Genomic DNA, 16,209 nt, shown 5'->3' with positions numbered 1-16,209 from the left:
TGCCAAGGTGTGGGTGAGGGGTGTGTGACAGGGGTGTGTAACAGGGCTGCAGCCAAGGGCCCCAAATTAGTTCTAAATATTTTATATAAGGTATGTCATTTTATTTGTTTACAATACTGACATACAAATTGTGTGACGAACAATGAACAGAATACATGTATAACCCCTTTCCACTGTTGATGCAAGATCTCCGGTGACATTTTCACCCTGGGGCCCCGATGCAAGCTTATTTCGTTGCAGCCTGTAGCGCCGCCAAGAGGGAGCATTTTCCCCCCCCCCCCCATAAATCTGGTCTGCTCTCTGTTTGCCCTCCTCCCTCCCTCCAATAATTTTAGAAAATAAAAAAAAATATTTGTGGTACGTTTTGGTAATCAATGCCTTCTATGGTGAATAAATCCCACATCCCCACTCAGTCGTAGATTTGCATGTTGTAGAGCATTTCCGACAGTCAATTTTTCAAAATGTTCTTGGGGAAGTCCCTAATACCCCACACAAGGACTCGCTACTTTGGCGCTCATATTTTCTGGGGGAGGTCCCCCATACCCTCTGTAAGGACTCCCTACTTTGACGCTCGTGAGTGGGCTTTGTCGAAGTTCGCAAGTCCGTTCGTTTGACACTTTAACTCAACGATCAGTGCCTGAAATACTGCCAGGCTGCATTTCCGGCAACCTGTTTTTCAAAATTTTCTGGGGGAGCCCCCCCCCACCCCTAGTTGAAATTCGTGCCTTTGCCCCCTTAACCTTGGACTTTGCCCTTCCAACCACCGACGGCTGGCGCCACCACTGGTTGCAGGCTCTGCCCCTGGAATAAGGAAATTCCTCTTAAAATAAATGCCTAGACACATTACCAGCCAAACATACCGGTATAAAATTTGACTATATAGATTCGTTCAGTTCAATATTCAGAATTGTGGGATTTATACTGGCCCTACATGTACATGTATTCAAAGTATAATTTCGAGAACTAGTTTTGATGTCTTTTGAAATTTGAAAGTGTTCAATTTAAGCCCTTACCCTGTTTAGTTTCTTTAATGTTGTTTTACAGCCATTGTTTTAATTAGCTACATGTATACCACTGAATATTCTGCTGGATATTTGAATAGCAGACAAAACATTTTCCGTAAAAAAAAAAATACTTGAAAACTTTGGTAAACATGTTTATTATTCAAAGAGGTTCGAATTAAATTATAACTGCATGTGTGTTTGTTGGTCCGACTTATGAAGGCCATCAGTATCAGAAATGAAATGAAGTGAAATGGGGTTTAACATCGTACTGTTCTGCTCCTGACTGGGCATGAAGACGGGCATACGCCATACAGTGTGCTGTGAGGGAAATTTTGCTAGGGCAGCGGCACTATGCTCTACTCTTATTATCGAATTCCAACTGCCAAGGGATCTTTAATGTGCATGCCAATGTGTACACAGGACCTCTGTTTTCTGTACCATCCGAACGACTAGACAACTGTCCTTGTCAAGCCCTCTGTCCTGCACCACTGACAAGGGGAAACCACATCGAAAAATCTAGATGAACTTTCTCGGCCAATGCAGGGATTGAACATGCGACCTCCAGGCTAGTGAGCCTCATCAGTATCAGGCATTGTGTCAAAATATGTGACGTCATCTGACACAAGCGATAGTTGGACCTGTAGCTTGTAAGGCTGGCCCTGAAGCCATTAATAAGTGCTTGGAGCAAGTTATAGGTCAACAGACCAATAAAAGTGAGATTATTGATAACTACATATTTTTAAAAAATCACAAGCGTTGAAATACACAGCCATCCCAAAAAAATAACAACAAGAATTTTTTTAAAAAATCCCTTTATAATCATGAAACAGTAACAGTGGTAAAATATTTAGCCAAAACACAACAAAAACAGTGAAATACGCCCAAAAGACTACCAGTACTTCACTCATTAATCTGATCAAAACACAGATCCTATTTCGTTATGTTTTTGATAGTTCAAAATTTCGTTTTATTTGTCTTTACTACACTAGGATCTGGAAAAGTTGTATATAACCCGCGTTCTGGATGATGTTACAGCAATTTTTTGGTGTGTGGTGCACGGAACTCTGGGTAACCCACTAGAAACATCAACGCTTATTGGTTAATCTGACGACATAGGGTCAGTCAGAAGCCGCTCGTATGATCTCTGACGCGACATTCCACTACAACCGGTCAGACCTTTACGTACATGTAGTAGAGGCCATCGAAAGTATAAAAAAACAAAATGAAATATAAGTCTGTATTTTAATCAAATTGTTCACTCATAGCACAAAATGAACATAAGCCAAACTGGTATAAGAATTGTCTGTAAGTACATGTTGGCATGCCAGTTCCCAAACATACACAGAACCATAACAATGTTGATGAGATGTTTACACCAGACTGGTTACTGACCTGTTACTGTGACGACATTGACTTTAATGGTGATATAAACATTAACACTGTGAAGGTAAGGCAAAAGTTTTATATATCTTACAGTTAGTTGGCTTTGATTCATTCCAATAATAGTTGGTGGAGAGAGAGAAATAGGGTTTAATGTCCACTCAACACAAACTAGGTCATTTTGGGACTAACATATGATTCAAATTTATACCAAAAATTTGCTAGCGAATAGGGGTGGGTCTTTAGCAGAGTGAGGAAACCAGAGAAAACCCACAAGGTCAGAGAGGCAGCCCTACTCCTTGTCTCCTTGTCACATACAACAAGCAGAGAATCAAAACCACACCACTTGACTAAATGACAGATCTTTATGATGCAATGTGCACATGTTAACCATTTGGCCACCCAACCTCCCAATCGTCCGTGGAATCGATCCTTATTTCACAACCTGTTTGTCAGTCACTTTATTATGGGTTTCACTGTGTTTTACTAAATGACAGATCTTTATGATGCAATGCAAACATGTTAACCATTTGGCCACCCAACCTCCCAATTGTCCGTGGAATCGATCCTTATTTCACAACCTGTTTGTCAGTCACTTTATTATGGGTTTCACTGTGTTTGACTAAATGACAGATCTTTATGATGCAATGCAAACATGTCAACCATTTGACCACCCAACCTCCCAATGGTCCGTGGAATCTATGCTTACTTCACAACCTGTTTGTCAGTCACTTTATTATGGGTTTCACTGTGCTTTTTCAGTAAATCTTCCGTACTGAAAAATATACCACATACATCACATTTAAAGGTTTGCTTCATATGAATCCTCACATGCTTTAATAAAAAACTTTTCAAAGTAAATGATTTACCACAAACATCACAATCAAAGATGGCCTCCCCCGTGTGTGTTCGTATGTGGACTTGCAAATCAGTTTTAAAAGTAAACGACCTGTTGCATTCCCCGCATTTATAAGGCGTTTTCTTGTTGTGGGTCTTGATGTGTCTCTGTAGACTGCACGTCTCTCTGAAATATTTGCTGCAGATTGTGCATTGATAGGGTCGCTCGCCGGTATGTGTCCTCATATGTCCGTGTAAATGACTCTTATTACTAAAAGCCTTCCCACAAACCCCACACTGGAAGGGTTTTTCACCTGTATGGACGCGAGTGTGCTCGTCTAGATGACCTTTACGATTAAACGACTTATCGCAGTATTCACACGGAAATGTTTTCTCTCCCGTATGATAAGTTTTAATGTGCGCTCGAAGATGGTTATTCAGCCTGAAAGATTCTCCGCAAAATTCGCAGTCCAGTGATTTCACGCTTGCGTGAGTTCTTCCGTGACTATTAAGATGGCCGAGTTGTCTAAATGTTTTACCACAGACATCACATATAAAGGGCTTTTCACCTGTGTGAATTCTCATGTGTGTCAGTAACTTGGGTTTATCATCAAATGACTTCCCACACACCCCACACTGACAGGGTTTGTCCACAATGTGCGTTTTCATGTGTTTTTCTAGAGCAAAATGTCCAGCGAATGATTGATCACAAACATCACATTTATAAGGCTTATCTTTAGAGTGTATCTTGAAATGGTTTTGTAGCTGTTCTAAACAACTAAATGATTCGGAACAAATTTCACACTTACACGGTTTCTCGCCGATGTGAGTTTTAAGATGTCGCTGTAGGTTCTCATTCTGACTAAATGCATTATTACAAACATCACATTCAAAAAGTTTTTCTTCTGCATGGCTTTTTATGTGTTCCTGTAAATGAGATTCAAGCTGAAATAATTTTTGGCAAATGTTGCATTGGAAAGGCATTTCTACGGTATGAATTTTCGTGTGTCTGTGTAAATGAGATTCAAATTGAAATAATTTTTGACAAATATTGCATTGGAATGGCATTTCTTCAGCATTGCAAGTAGTTTTATTTTGTCTTTGTTGATTGCTACTTTCACTTTTAGGTTTTTCGGTTTTTAACTCTAATCCTGCCTCATCAAGATACACAACACTTGTTACACACTTTACCCCATCCATTGAATCACTGCTACTACATGTATGTTGATCCAGGTCACTGTATCGCATAAAACTAATTTTACAAACAGTACACTGGTGTGAATTACTTGCTACACACTCCTCTTCTTTAACATGTTGCTCCAGGACACTGTATTGCATAAAACTAATTTTACCAGCTGTGCACAGGTGTGATGCACTTGCTATGGATGCCTCTTTTTTAACATGTAAATTATTACTGAGCTTAAATCCATCTACCAGGTCTTCGAACTCGTCCATGCTATCATCATCAGTTTTCATATCTTTAACATGTATTTGACTGTGTTTTAATCCATCCACCGGTATTTCAAACCCATCCATGGTAACCTCATCAGTTGTAACATATTCAACACGTACTTCATTATTACTTTCTACGCCAATAACCGCCTCTTGACATTTCATAGCTAAGTCCTCATCAGTTTTTTCTTCTTTCACATGAATTTTATTATGGATTGTTAACTCATGGGGTTGTTGGAAAATTTCATCACAAACTACACATTGATGAAATGTTTTAATATCTTCATAGTTCTCTTCTTTAACATGGATTTTGTTATGGTTTTCCAAGTCTGTATATTGTAGAAATATTTCATCACATATGAGACATTCATGAACATCATTTGTAACCTACAAATATAAAATAATATTCTTTCATCACATTTAATACTGACACCATCTTTAAATAACGGATGGGGTTGGGTGGCCGAATGGTTAACACATGCGCATTTGATCATAAGGTCTGTCATTGAGTCAAGTGGCATGGTATTGATTTCCCGCTTGTACGTGACAAGGAGTAGGGTTGCCTGTCCGATCTTGTGGGGTTTCTCTGGGTTCCATCCACTGCTGCAAGACCCCTAAGCCTTGGTGAATTATTCAAATAAAATTGAACCATATGTTAATCCTGAAATTACCTAGTTTGTGTCGAGTGCATGTTAAACCCCATTTCTCTCTTTAAAATAACAGAAAGGGGTTGTCATTTCCATATTGACATACTGTTTTTTTCTATTGTCAAATCTGCCATCATGATCAAGGCTTCTTTTACATCCTTACCAATGTGCACATTTGTAGTCCAAATCTAACCAAATCCACCATATTTTGAACTCATCATGAAAATTTATATCGATTTTTTTATGCCAAATTGTCATTTCTAATTTAATTGAATCTTTTTTGTGTCAAAATGACCCTCAAAATGCGAGATGACTTGAGTTAAAATAATGGTGGATTCGGGCAGATTTGGGTAAATCATGCAACCCCAATGAATTAACATATATACTGATTACTTGTCACGAAATAGCGCACAATAACAGAACATACTGTAAGCTTAACTTAGTTATTACCGAACTTACTTGTACTTCAACAGGTGCAGGTATGCAATATGCGGACTGCTGTAGCTGAACAGGTTGGCTAATTGTAGACAGCTGTTGCCGAAGTAAAGACCCAGAACTAAAACTAGTGGAAGGTAACTTCCGTTGACGATCTTTACTTTTGCTGGGTGGTACTTTTGAACTTGAACTCCGTTTTAAGCGTTTAGTGTTTTCAGATTCTTGTTCGGGATCAGATTTGAAAAACACACTTGGAACAGCATCCTTTTTTAATGCATGCTGGGGTTTTCCACCGATCAATTCGCTACGGAAGTCTCTCTCATAATCTGAGGGTACAAAGTGTTTACCACAAACACGATGGTTCTTTAATTTGTCCAGCGGTGTATCAATCGGGTAATTTTGTTTGTTTATTTTCAAAAGCCACTGTTGACGTTGTTTTTTATTTTTAGGGAAAGTATGGAAAGGTATCCCAATTCTTTGTGCTAATTCGTAATGGCTACAACCTGGTACAATACAGTACGGCATTCTTCTGATTGCAATCACACCCCTATTAATAAAAACAAATAAATACTACATGTCCCAAGTTACAGAAATAATGTACCGGCCATTTTACATTTATTCAGAATTTGGATGTATATATACTATAGACATGGATCTTCCCAACCCGAGTAATTCATACATGACTTTTAGTCTCTGGACTAATGTGGGGACGGGTTAATCGTCAATTCAACACGCTCGAGATGTTTGAGGACTAACTCATGTAATTTTGTCGATAATTTAAATGAGATAATCTACAACACAGTTTCTGCACAAAAGCCAATCTGTTTTCATAATGGCTTGTAGCCTTGTACATGTAGGTGAGGTGTTTTGCAGTGATTTTTTATTTTATTTTAAATGAAGTGACATGAAATCGGGTTTAAAGTCCTACTGTTCTGCTCTGACTAGGCTATGAGAGAAATTTTGCCCAGGCAGCAGCACTATGGCCTACTCTTATATCGAATTCTGACTGCCAAGGTATCTTTTACGTGCACGCCAATGTATACACAAGATCTCGGTTCTTCGTTTCATCCGAATGACTAGACAGCTGTCCTTGTCAGGCCCTCCGTCCTGCACCACTGACAAGGGGAAAACACGTCAGAAAATCCAGATGAACTTTCTCGGTCAATGCATGGATCGAACACGCGACCTCCTAGCTAGCGAGCCAGCATCTTACCCACTTAGCCACCATGTCTCCTATTTTATTTTAATGAAGGTGACATAAAAATTGAGGCAGAGACTTTTGTTTTGACACCATTGTTTCCAAACAACTGTTTGAATTCCTGTGTTCACTTGCCTGGGGTTGGTGTGAGTCTGGAAGTTAGAAACACTGTTGCCCAGGAAATATTTTCATTTCATGTATGTTAGTCTCATGAATCAAAGGACAATATTGGCGTCAGTCATTATTACATATGTGATAGAACTGGTTAAACACGTTCCAAATATTATTTTATCACAGAGATCATTGCTACGATAGATGAGTAATCAATGTTTCAACAATAGGAAGTGATGAACGCAAAAGGAAAACACGAGTTATCCCTTTATATAACTGAATGAAGTGACGGGTGATAACAGATACATGGGCGAATTTCTGCTCACTAATAATTCCTTCGAAGACCAAAAGTTGTTGTATGGGACTGAAAGGATATCTGACAATTCATAAACAAAATTGACTCTCACTAGATAAGAGAACATGAAAGTAAAATAGAAAAAGTCTGTGCATTACCATGTTTTTATAAGTATAGAATGAATAAACACCCGTAAATGTACAGACTGTTTCTATTTTTCTTGTGATTTCTTATCTAATGACATGCAATTACTTTTTTGAATTGTCAGATATATTCTTACAGTCTCACTAACATCTTTTGGTCTTGGAAGAAATTTTTAGTGAGCAGAAATTCGCCCATGTATCTGTTATCACCCGTCACTTCCGCCAGTTATATAGAGGGATAACTCGTGTTTTCCTTTTGCGTTCGTCACTTCCTATTGTTGAAACATTGATTATTCATCTATAGTAGCAATGATCTGTGATAAAATAATATTTGGAACGTGTTTCACATATGCGATAATGACTGGCACCAATATTGTCCTTTAAGTAACATCTAAAATGAAACATTAACTCTGTTTTATTCCATCCAAAGGGATCTTTGATGTGTATCAAAAATTTAGACACAAAAAGTTGTAGTTGTTTTACTAGATGTTCTTCTTAAGTGTCCATAGCACATTGAACTGCTCAAAGTGAGAGAGAAATGGGGTTTAATGTCCACTCAAGACTAACATATATGGCTCAATTTTACTTCAATAGTTGGCTATCAAAAAGGGATGCTTAGCAGTGGGAGAAAACTGGTCACCCGGAGAATACCCTCAAGATTGGACAGGTGACCCTACTCTTTTTCATGTACAAGCAGGGATTTGAAACTATGCCATTTGACTCAATGACAGACCTTATGATCAAAAGCGCACACGTTAACCATTCGGCCACCCAACCCCATTTTATTTTAATTTATGCAATGGTATGTTTTCTGTGTCCAGATATCAATCTTGGCATTTGGTTGCACCTTCCAAGGTACTGTCGGCTTTTTAATATCCACATTTTATACATTTCCACAATAAAAATACAAATTAAGATTTATACTTTTTATTTACATTGGCTTCTGAACAAGCATCAAAGAGAGAGAGAGAGAAATGAGGTATAACATTCATCCGACACTAACTAGGTCATTTTGGGACTAACAATACGGTTCTATTTTATTTCAATGATTTGCTTGCGTGTAGGCCCACTGTAGGGGTCTTTTGCAGTGGGAGGAAACTGGAAGACCTTGAGAAAACCCATGAATTTGGACAGACGACCCTACTCCCTGTCACATACAACTACAAGCAGGGAATTGAAACTATGCTACTTGACCAAATGACAGACCTGATGATCTAACATGCTAGCATTAAACCATTCGGCCACTCAACCACCCCACAACATTATGGAGCAGTTTATGCAATTATCACATAACAGGAGCCCATATTTAGATAAGGTTATTCAAAAATAATATTCTGTTTTATTTTTGCGTTTTAATTCTGTCAAAGGATCAAGTCACTTCTATGCTATATGAATTCTCAAATCAAATTTCAAGACTCTATATTTATCTCATCATGTTGTTTATAGGAATTTATGATTAATCAGTATCATTTATCTCATCATGTTGTTTATAGCAATGTATGATTATCCAGTACCATTTATCTCATGTTGTTTATAGAATGAATGGTTATCCAGTATCATTTATCTCAACATGTGGTTTATAGGAATGTATGATTATCCAGTATCATTTATCTCATGTTGTTTATAGGAATGTATGATTATCCAGTATCATTTATCTCATCATGTTGTTTACAGAAATGTATGATTATCTAGTGTCATTCATGATTGTCAGTAACATTTTTCAGAGTTGCCTGTCCAACCTTGTGGGTTTTCTCTGGGTCCTTTGGTTTCCTCCCACTGCTAAAGACCCCTACCCACAAGCAAATTATTGAAATAAAATCGAACCATATGTTAGTCCCAAAATGACCTAGTTTGTGTCGATTGCACATTAAACCCCATTTCTCTGTCTCTCTCTCTCTCTAGCCCCTAACTGTTTTTCTAGACGTCCTGACTGGGATGAGTCTTCATGTGATTCTCTCGATGATCGCTTCTAGCAAACGACTTATTACATACAGTACATTTATATGGTTTTTCACCGGTGTGGCTTCTAAAATGTATTTTCATTTTATCTTGTCGACTGAAATCTCTCCGGCACACTGGACATTGGAAAGGCTTTTCACCAGTATGTATTCTTAAATGATTTTGAAGCTGACTAAGAGAAGTAAATGATTTACTACAAACATCACAAACATAGGGTCTGACTCCTGTATGAGTTCTTCGATGAATCTGAAGACTATGAGGCTGACTGAATGATCTATTACAAACATCACATTTAAATGGCTTCTCACCAGTATGAATTCTCATATGCCGTTGCAAAGTATCCTTTGATTTGAAAGTTTTACTACATTCATTGCAATGAAAGGGTTTCTCGCCGGTATGATTTCGTGTATGAATGGTCAATGTACTAGGTTGACTAAATGATTTATCACATACATCACATTTATAGGGTCTCTCGCCAGTATGAATTCTCACATGCCGTTGCAAAAGATCTTTCGATTTGAAAGTTTTACTACATTCATTACACTTAAAAGGTTTTTCACCAGTATGATTTCGTGCATGAATTCTTAATGCACTGCTTCCACTATATGATTTACCACAAACATCACATTGGTATCGTCTGTCTTCCATATACTGGTCATCTTCAGTATGTATTTTTTTGTGTTTTTGAAGAAAAGAATCATTACTGAAAAATTTACAGCAAATATGACACACATGTGGTTTTTCATCGACATCGACATGACTTTTCATGTGAATCTCCAGTTTATCACTTTTGTTGAACGACGCCCCACAAGTAAAACATTTAAATGGTTTCTGTCTAGCTTTAGTCCTACAATGCTTACCTTTACCAACAGATTTAAAATTGATCAACTTTCCTCCAGGCTTATCTGTCATGCTATTTAACCCACACAAATTGTTAAATGATTTACCACAAACATCACCTTTAGTCGGTGCTTCTCCAGTCTGAACTGTGCTATCTTTTGACAAATGAAACGAAATGGGGTTTAACGTCCTACTTTTCTGCATCGACTGGGCTAATGAACACTGTGTATCTTTTGACGGACAAGAATCAGTATTAGATGATTGAATAAAAACATCTCTTTTAATAGTTTTCAAGTCGATATGTTTCTTGACGTGAAAGTCCAGACTGATTCTCATTCTGAAACATTCATTACAAATCTCACATTTGTACGGTTTTTCGGCGGTATGAACTTTCATATGAAAGAGAAGTTCGGTCGGAGAACTGTAAACTTGTAAACATATATCACATTCGTTTGTTTGTGTTGACTTGTCGACCGATAAATCACTGATATCACAGACCTTACACTCAAGACGTTTTTCATTTTTTTCTTCTTTAACATGTATTTTATTATGGTTTTCTAGGTCACAGTATTGTGGAAAAATCTCATCACAGACAACACACTGATGCATGGTTATAGCTTTCTGTAAAAAAATAAAAATAAATAGTTTATTTCAAAAACCAGAACAAAATGGAAAGGGGTTTAATATTTTTCACATTTATGAGATTAAGATTTTTCCCACAGCTTTCTAAATTTTTTTGTATAAAATTGTCTTTATAACCAATTCGACACCAATCTGCAAGTATCCACTTTTCTCTTGGCATATTGTGTGATTATATTGGCAGCTCTCATCATTATATGAAAAAGGGGCGGAGCTTATCATTGGCCATCAGGATATGAATATTAATGGTTAGACAGAAACCGACTGTGGGGACAAACATCCTCCTTTGTAGCAACTGATATAACATCTACTGTTACAGCACAGTGGACGCTTACAGCTGATCCCAGGATCTATTCACTTGATTTGATATTTGTTGGGGTTTTTTTTCTTGCAACGTTTATGTAAATTATTTCCCTGGCATTTATTAATTGAACTGGAATATATAGGTGACAATTCTATGGAATACAATTACTGCTTATTACTGAGCTACGTTTCGACTGGGCTTCTCTAGTCATTATCAAGTAATGATAAAATATAAAATATAACGAGATAAGATATATTATGCTGACCAAGCAGAGATACCCTTCTAATTACTATACGATGCAGGTCTAGTAATAAGCAGTAATTGTTTTCCATAGAATTGTGACCTGTATATAATGTCTATGTAGTTTGACATGTCAACAGATTTGTCTTGTTGGTTTTGTTCTTCGTTTAGTGCGGTCCTCCTGCACTTACTAATATATAGCTACGAGAACGTAACTAAAAACCCTGAGATATACTTATGTGCTTGTTTTTAGCTACGATTGGTTGCCTTAAGTTCCAAGTGGCAAACTCAATTTCTTTATTAATGTATGTACCATCTTAAAAATAAGTTAATTTTATACTATTAGTACTTATTACACATACGCAGTCCAATCTACTGAAACAACATTCATTTATCAGCAAATATTGACAATAAAGTAAATCAAGCGTTGTTTTTATCAAAATTGATTCGGATGTTCATAATTACGCCGTATTACTCCTGTGCAACTCTGATCAGATGGCTACTTTGATTGGCTATTGCACACGAGGCCCCGCCTTTATGTGTTACAGACGTAAATTTAAAATGTCGGAAAAGGCAATCTACTGTCGCTTTGATTTAAAAAGAGGGGATTTGTACCCGTTTCAGGTAGGATTATATGCTTAATTGTAGTTGGGTGTGGCAGAAATATTATAAATAACAATAACCAATCGTTTTGATTAAAAATATTGTCAATTTTGTTTTCAAATGCTGGGTGCGAAACGCTCCAGTATGTGCTACATTGAAGGCAATGGCATCATCTCTTATCTCGAAACACGGAGGGTTGAGAGATTAAGGTTTGTTATCTAACTAATAAAGAGCGAAGCTCTTTTCCGGTAACACAGTGAGCATAACTGAAACTGCCACTCACAGATTGCTGTCCTAAAAAAAATTCAGATCAGAACGGGATACAATAATAATATAATATAATAATAATGTCCTAAAATCCAACCGAAGCTGCTCTTTGGTAACATTATGGTCAATTAAAACAAAAACACTAGTTAAAAAATCAACAGTTAAAAGAAAACGTTTCTAAAAAGATGGGTTTTAAGATTCTTTTTAAAATGGTCATCTCTTATCTCGAAACACGGAGGGTTGAGAGATTAAGGTTTGTTATCTAACTAATAAAGAGCGAAGCTCTTTTCCAGTAACACAGTGAGCGTAACTGAAACTGTCACTCACAGATTGCTGTCCTAAAAAAAATTCAGATCAGAACGGGATACAATAATAATATAATATAATAATAATGTCCTAAAATCCAACCGAAGCTGCTCTTTGGTAACATTATGGTCAATTAAAACAAAAACACTAGTTAAAAAATCAACAGTTAAAAGAAAACGTTTCTAAAAAGATGGGTTTTAAGATTCTTTTTAAAATGGTCAATTGATGCACAGTACTTTAGTTCTATAGGAAAATCATTAGAATTCCACAGTTCTGCTGTCGCAAAAGCAAAGGGGCATCTACCGAAAGAAGAGTTTGCAGTTACTGATTTAATAAGGTATTTAGTTTCGGAACGAAGATTTCTGGTAGGGTGGTAGGGTTGAATTAATTCTTTAATATATACAGGAGAGTCATCACATGACAAAGCACAGAAAGTCAGCATGAGAATTTTAAAATCGATTCTGGTCTTAATCGGTAGCCAGTGGAGTTCTGGGCGAAACTGGTAATGAACATGTCAATGTGAGATTACGCGTCAAGTAGAACTATTTGTATGACACATCTAATAAATGATGTCACAAAATATAATTTTGACGTCACTGAAAATAATTCTCACACTCACACTTTTTTTATTTTTTTTTATTTTTTAAATTTAATCATACAATTTAGATCTAAATTAAAATTAATTTTGAAAAAAAAAAAAAATAGAAACTTAATTATGATTATGAAGGTTTTACAACAATCAATCAAATCAACTTCGCTGACTCAGGCAATGTCTGTTACATATGAGAATGACGGCCAAGCAAGGATTACTGTATCCCCATCGTTTATCTACCATTCTCGTCAGCTAACGATGGTCTATAAACCCTCTTCGTTTTTTTACAATAATGTCAAATATTTTCAAATAAACCGTGTCAATAGCACCCACTGTTTGGAGATATTTTCCGTTCACCGCCATCTTACATTGCAAGCCAATGTGCAACATTTATTTGGCTGAGGATCAGGTCAGCACGAGTAACTCACAATAAATGTTGAACATGCAAGGTTTTTAATATTTATAATCCTTGAGTGACATTTAGCGTTTGATAACACAGTTTGTATGGAAAACAATCATTGGTTTATATACATATATCATGACGTTTCGACAAATATTCTCTTATCGTTTTTAAGACACATAATGCAAGATTTAGATAAAGAGCTAGCCATTCGTGCTATAATAGTTCGAAAATAGATAATGTAATTGAAAGATTTGAAAATTTCATTCAAATTACTCTATTGCGAGCGAAAATATTAGCCTTTGAAGGAGTGACAAGACGTGTGCAATAATTGCAACCACCGTACTGGTTGTTAGAAGCTAAGTCTCGCCCCTCCATTTAGATTAAATCAAAATATGGCTGAACCGTTCTAATCTATTTAATATAGAAGAAATCCGATGCCATCGAGACTTGATTATGGCCTGGATCAGTTAATTAATGTTTAATTAATAATTTAGATAACATTTCAGGCCTAAAGAAAGATCTGCAATAGGCAGATTTAGCTCTTGCATAATGTATGTTTAATTATATGATTTAATGACAAATATTTGTCATTACTAAAAGGCCTAGCTTCATTAGTAAACGGTATCAGCTTACCAGTGCAAGATATATATATATACATATAATAATTGAAAGTACATATGTGAACTGATAGGGAGACGGTAGAAATGAAAGAGAGAGAGAGAGAGAAATAGGGTTTAACGTCCACTCGACACAAACTAGGTCATTTCGGGACTAACATATGGTTTAATTTTATTTCAATAATTCGCTTGCGCGTAGGGGTCTTTAGCAGTGGGAGGAAACCGGAGGACCCGGAGAAAACCCACGAGGGTGGACAGGCGACCCTACTCCTTGCCACGTACAACCGGGGATTCGAAACCACACCAGTTAACTCAATGACAGGCTTTATGATACAGCGCGCGCACGCTAACCATTCAGCCATTCAGCCATCCACCCCCGGTAGAAATGAAAGAAATGTAATTACAATTAAGTTATCATAATAACTAGTTATGTCCTTAAAGTTACAATTTCATATTTTTTTAAAATGTATTAAAACAAAGCCCTAAAACATATGGTATCTATAAACAGCCCTACCTTGTTAAAGAATAATCCTATTAATCCTATAGCTATTCCATGGTGAGGAATAGGAAAACAAGGGAGGTAATTGGGAGGTAATTGTGTTATTATTTCCGGTGTGAAGATTTTTAAGTGTAAGAAAGATAACCTATGATCGTATAATAGTGAGTTGACAATCATTGAGCAAAAGACATAGAAATAATTATGTTTTGACTTTCTTAAAAAATATTAAATTGTAACTTTAACTATATTGTGAATTAACAATTGATTATTATTATCATTTCCCCATCTTGACCAGACCAGATCAAGGCCTTTGGAATGTATAAACTTGTGTCTCTCTTTAGTTCTAGACTGTGACGTTTCATTATGATTGCTTCTATGATTTTCTTATCTTTCTTCTGGTGTTTATGAACAGATAGGGTTTGGACATTGTTCTGGTCTGGTTTGTAGTCCTGGTTCTTGCTGATGTGTTCGGCTATTGTGGATACATTGGTTTTGGTTCTAGACTATGTAAGATTTGTAGCAGGAACAATTGACTTTGTAAACCACTCCTTTTGGTTGACTAGGGTTGGTCGGTGGCAGTTTCCCCCATTTGCTCTAAGGATCTGTTTTTAGGTTGTGGAGGTGATAAATGTTGTTGCAATATTCACTGTCTTCAGGATTCTGCTTACTTGATAAGATACAATACTACTCGCATGTCTGGCTTTTCGGGTTTGGGTTCCTCTTTTTGGTGGGTAGGGTTCAGGGTGGATTTGATAACATGGTTGACAAATTTAATAGGGTAGCTGTTGGCGGTGAAGAAGGCGTGCCGAAGGTCGCCAAATTCTGTGTTGAGGTAATCTGGATCACATATATTGTAAAGATGCCTTTACATTGGTTGGATGTATAGAGTTGAAGTTAATATATTGATCCGTGTGGATAGGTTTGCAGTGCACGCTGGTTTTGATGGGGTGTGATTGGTCAACTTCTGTCTCCATACTGAATTTAAACCTCGTGTGCTGGTTGTTGAAAGCTGCTGGGTCATCTTCTTCCTCCAGGATGACGAAATTATCACCCACCTACTTGGGTTATAGGAGATGATTGCAGGGCACGTTCTTCAAATCGTGTTAAATAGATTACTGAGATGAGTGGTGATAAGGGACTTCCCATTGATAGGCCATTGGATCTGTTCATAAGTTTTGTCTCCCCAGTTGAAGTAGGTGGAGTTAATGTACATACTGACTAGACTAACTATATTCTCCGTTGACAAATTGGTTTCCAACGGTTCTTCTAGGTTTTCTATTCGTGGCGAGTATATTTATCTGGTCATCACTAAGTTGTTTGCTGCTGAGGTTCACTACGGTCTTGGCTAGGAAGTTATTTTGTAGTGTGTGTTCGTCCTTAGGTTATTAGTGGTCAGTTTCCTTTCTTTCAGATTTCCAAATGTCCTTTGTTGGCGAGC

General features: G+C 37.0%; 2 protein-coding genes across 3 annotated transcripts; both read right to left on the bottom strand.

Annotated features, from left to right (window-relative positions):
* Positions 1–1,820: 1,820 nt before the first annotated feature.
* Positions 1,821–4,825, bottom strand: LOC126816171 (gastrula zinc finger protein XlCGF26.1). The gene has a single exon (XM_056099261.1). It carries the CDS (start codon positions 4,755–4,757, stop codon positions 3,090–3,092), a length of 1,668 nt encoding a protein of 555 aa, XP_055955236.1. The 5' UTR covers positions 4,758–4,825; the 3' UTR covers positions 1,821–3,089.
* A 3,380-nt stretch (positions 4,826–8,205) lies between these two features.
* LOC126816180 (zinc finger protein 501) lies at positions 8,206–13,607 on the bottom strand. Of its 2 annotated transcripts, none has more exons than XM_050542440.1 (2): positions 13,586–13,607; positions 8,206–10,922 (listed from the first exon to the last, which is right to left on the bottom strand). In XM_050542440.1, exon 2 carries the CDS (start codon positions 10,908–10,910, stop codon positions 9,420–9,422), a length of 1,491 nt encoding a protein of 496 aa, XP_050398397.1. In that variant the 5' UTR covers positions 10,911–10,922; positions 13,586–13,607; the 3' UTR covers positions 8,206–9,419. The 2 variants fall into 2 exon arrangements, with proteins under 2 accessions (XP_050398397.1, XP_050398396.1); XM_050542439.1 differs by lacking the exon at positions 13,586–13,607 and adding an exon at positions 13,493–13,577.
* Positions 13,608–16,209: the final 2,602 nt, after the last annotated feature.

Source organism: Patella vulgata, chromosome 3 (genome assembly GCF_932274485.2).
Source record: "Patella vulgata chromosome 3, xgPatVulg1.2, whole genome shotgun sequence".
NCBI classification, from domain to species: Eukaryota; Metazoa; Mollusca; class Gastropoda; family Patellidae; genus Patella; species Patella vulgata.
Note: the sequence above shows the minus strand (reverse complement) of the source record. Positions and strands in the feature narration are given on the sequence as shown.

Excerpts from the sequence above, each read along its gene's own strand:
- LOC126816171 (XM_056099261.1), bottom strand. The coding sequence starts at position 4,757 with ATGGATGGGTTTGAAATACCGGTGGATGGATTAAAACACAGTCAAATA.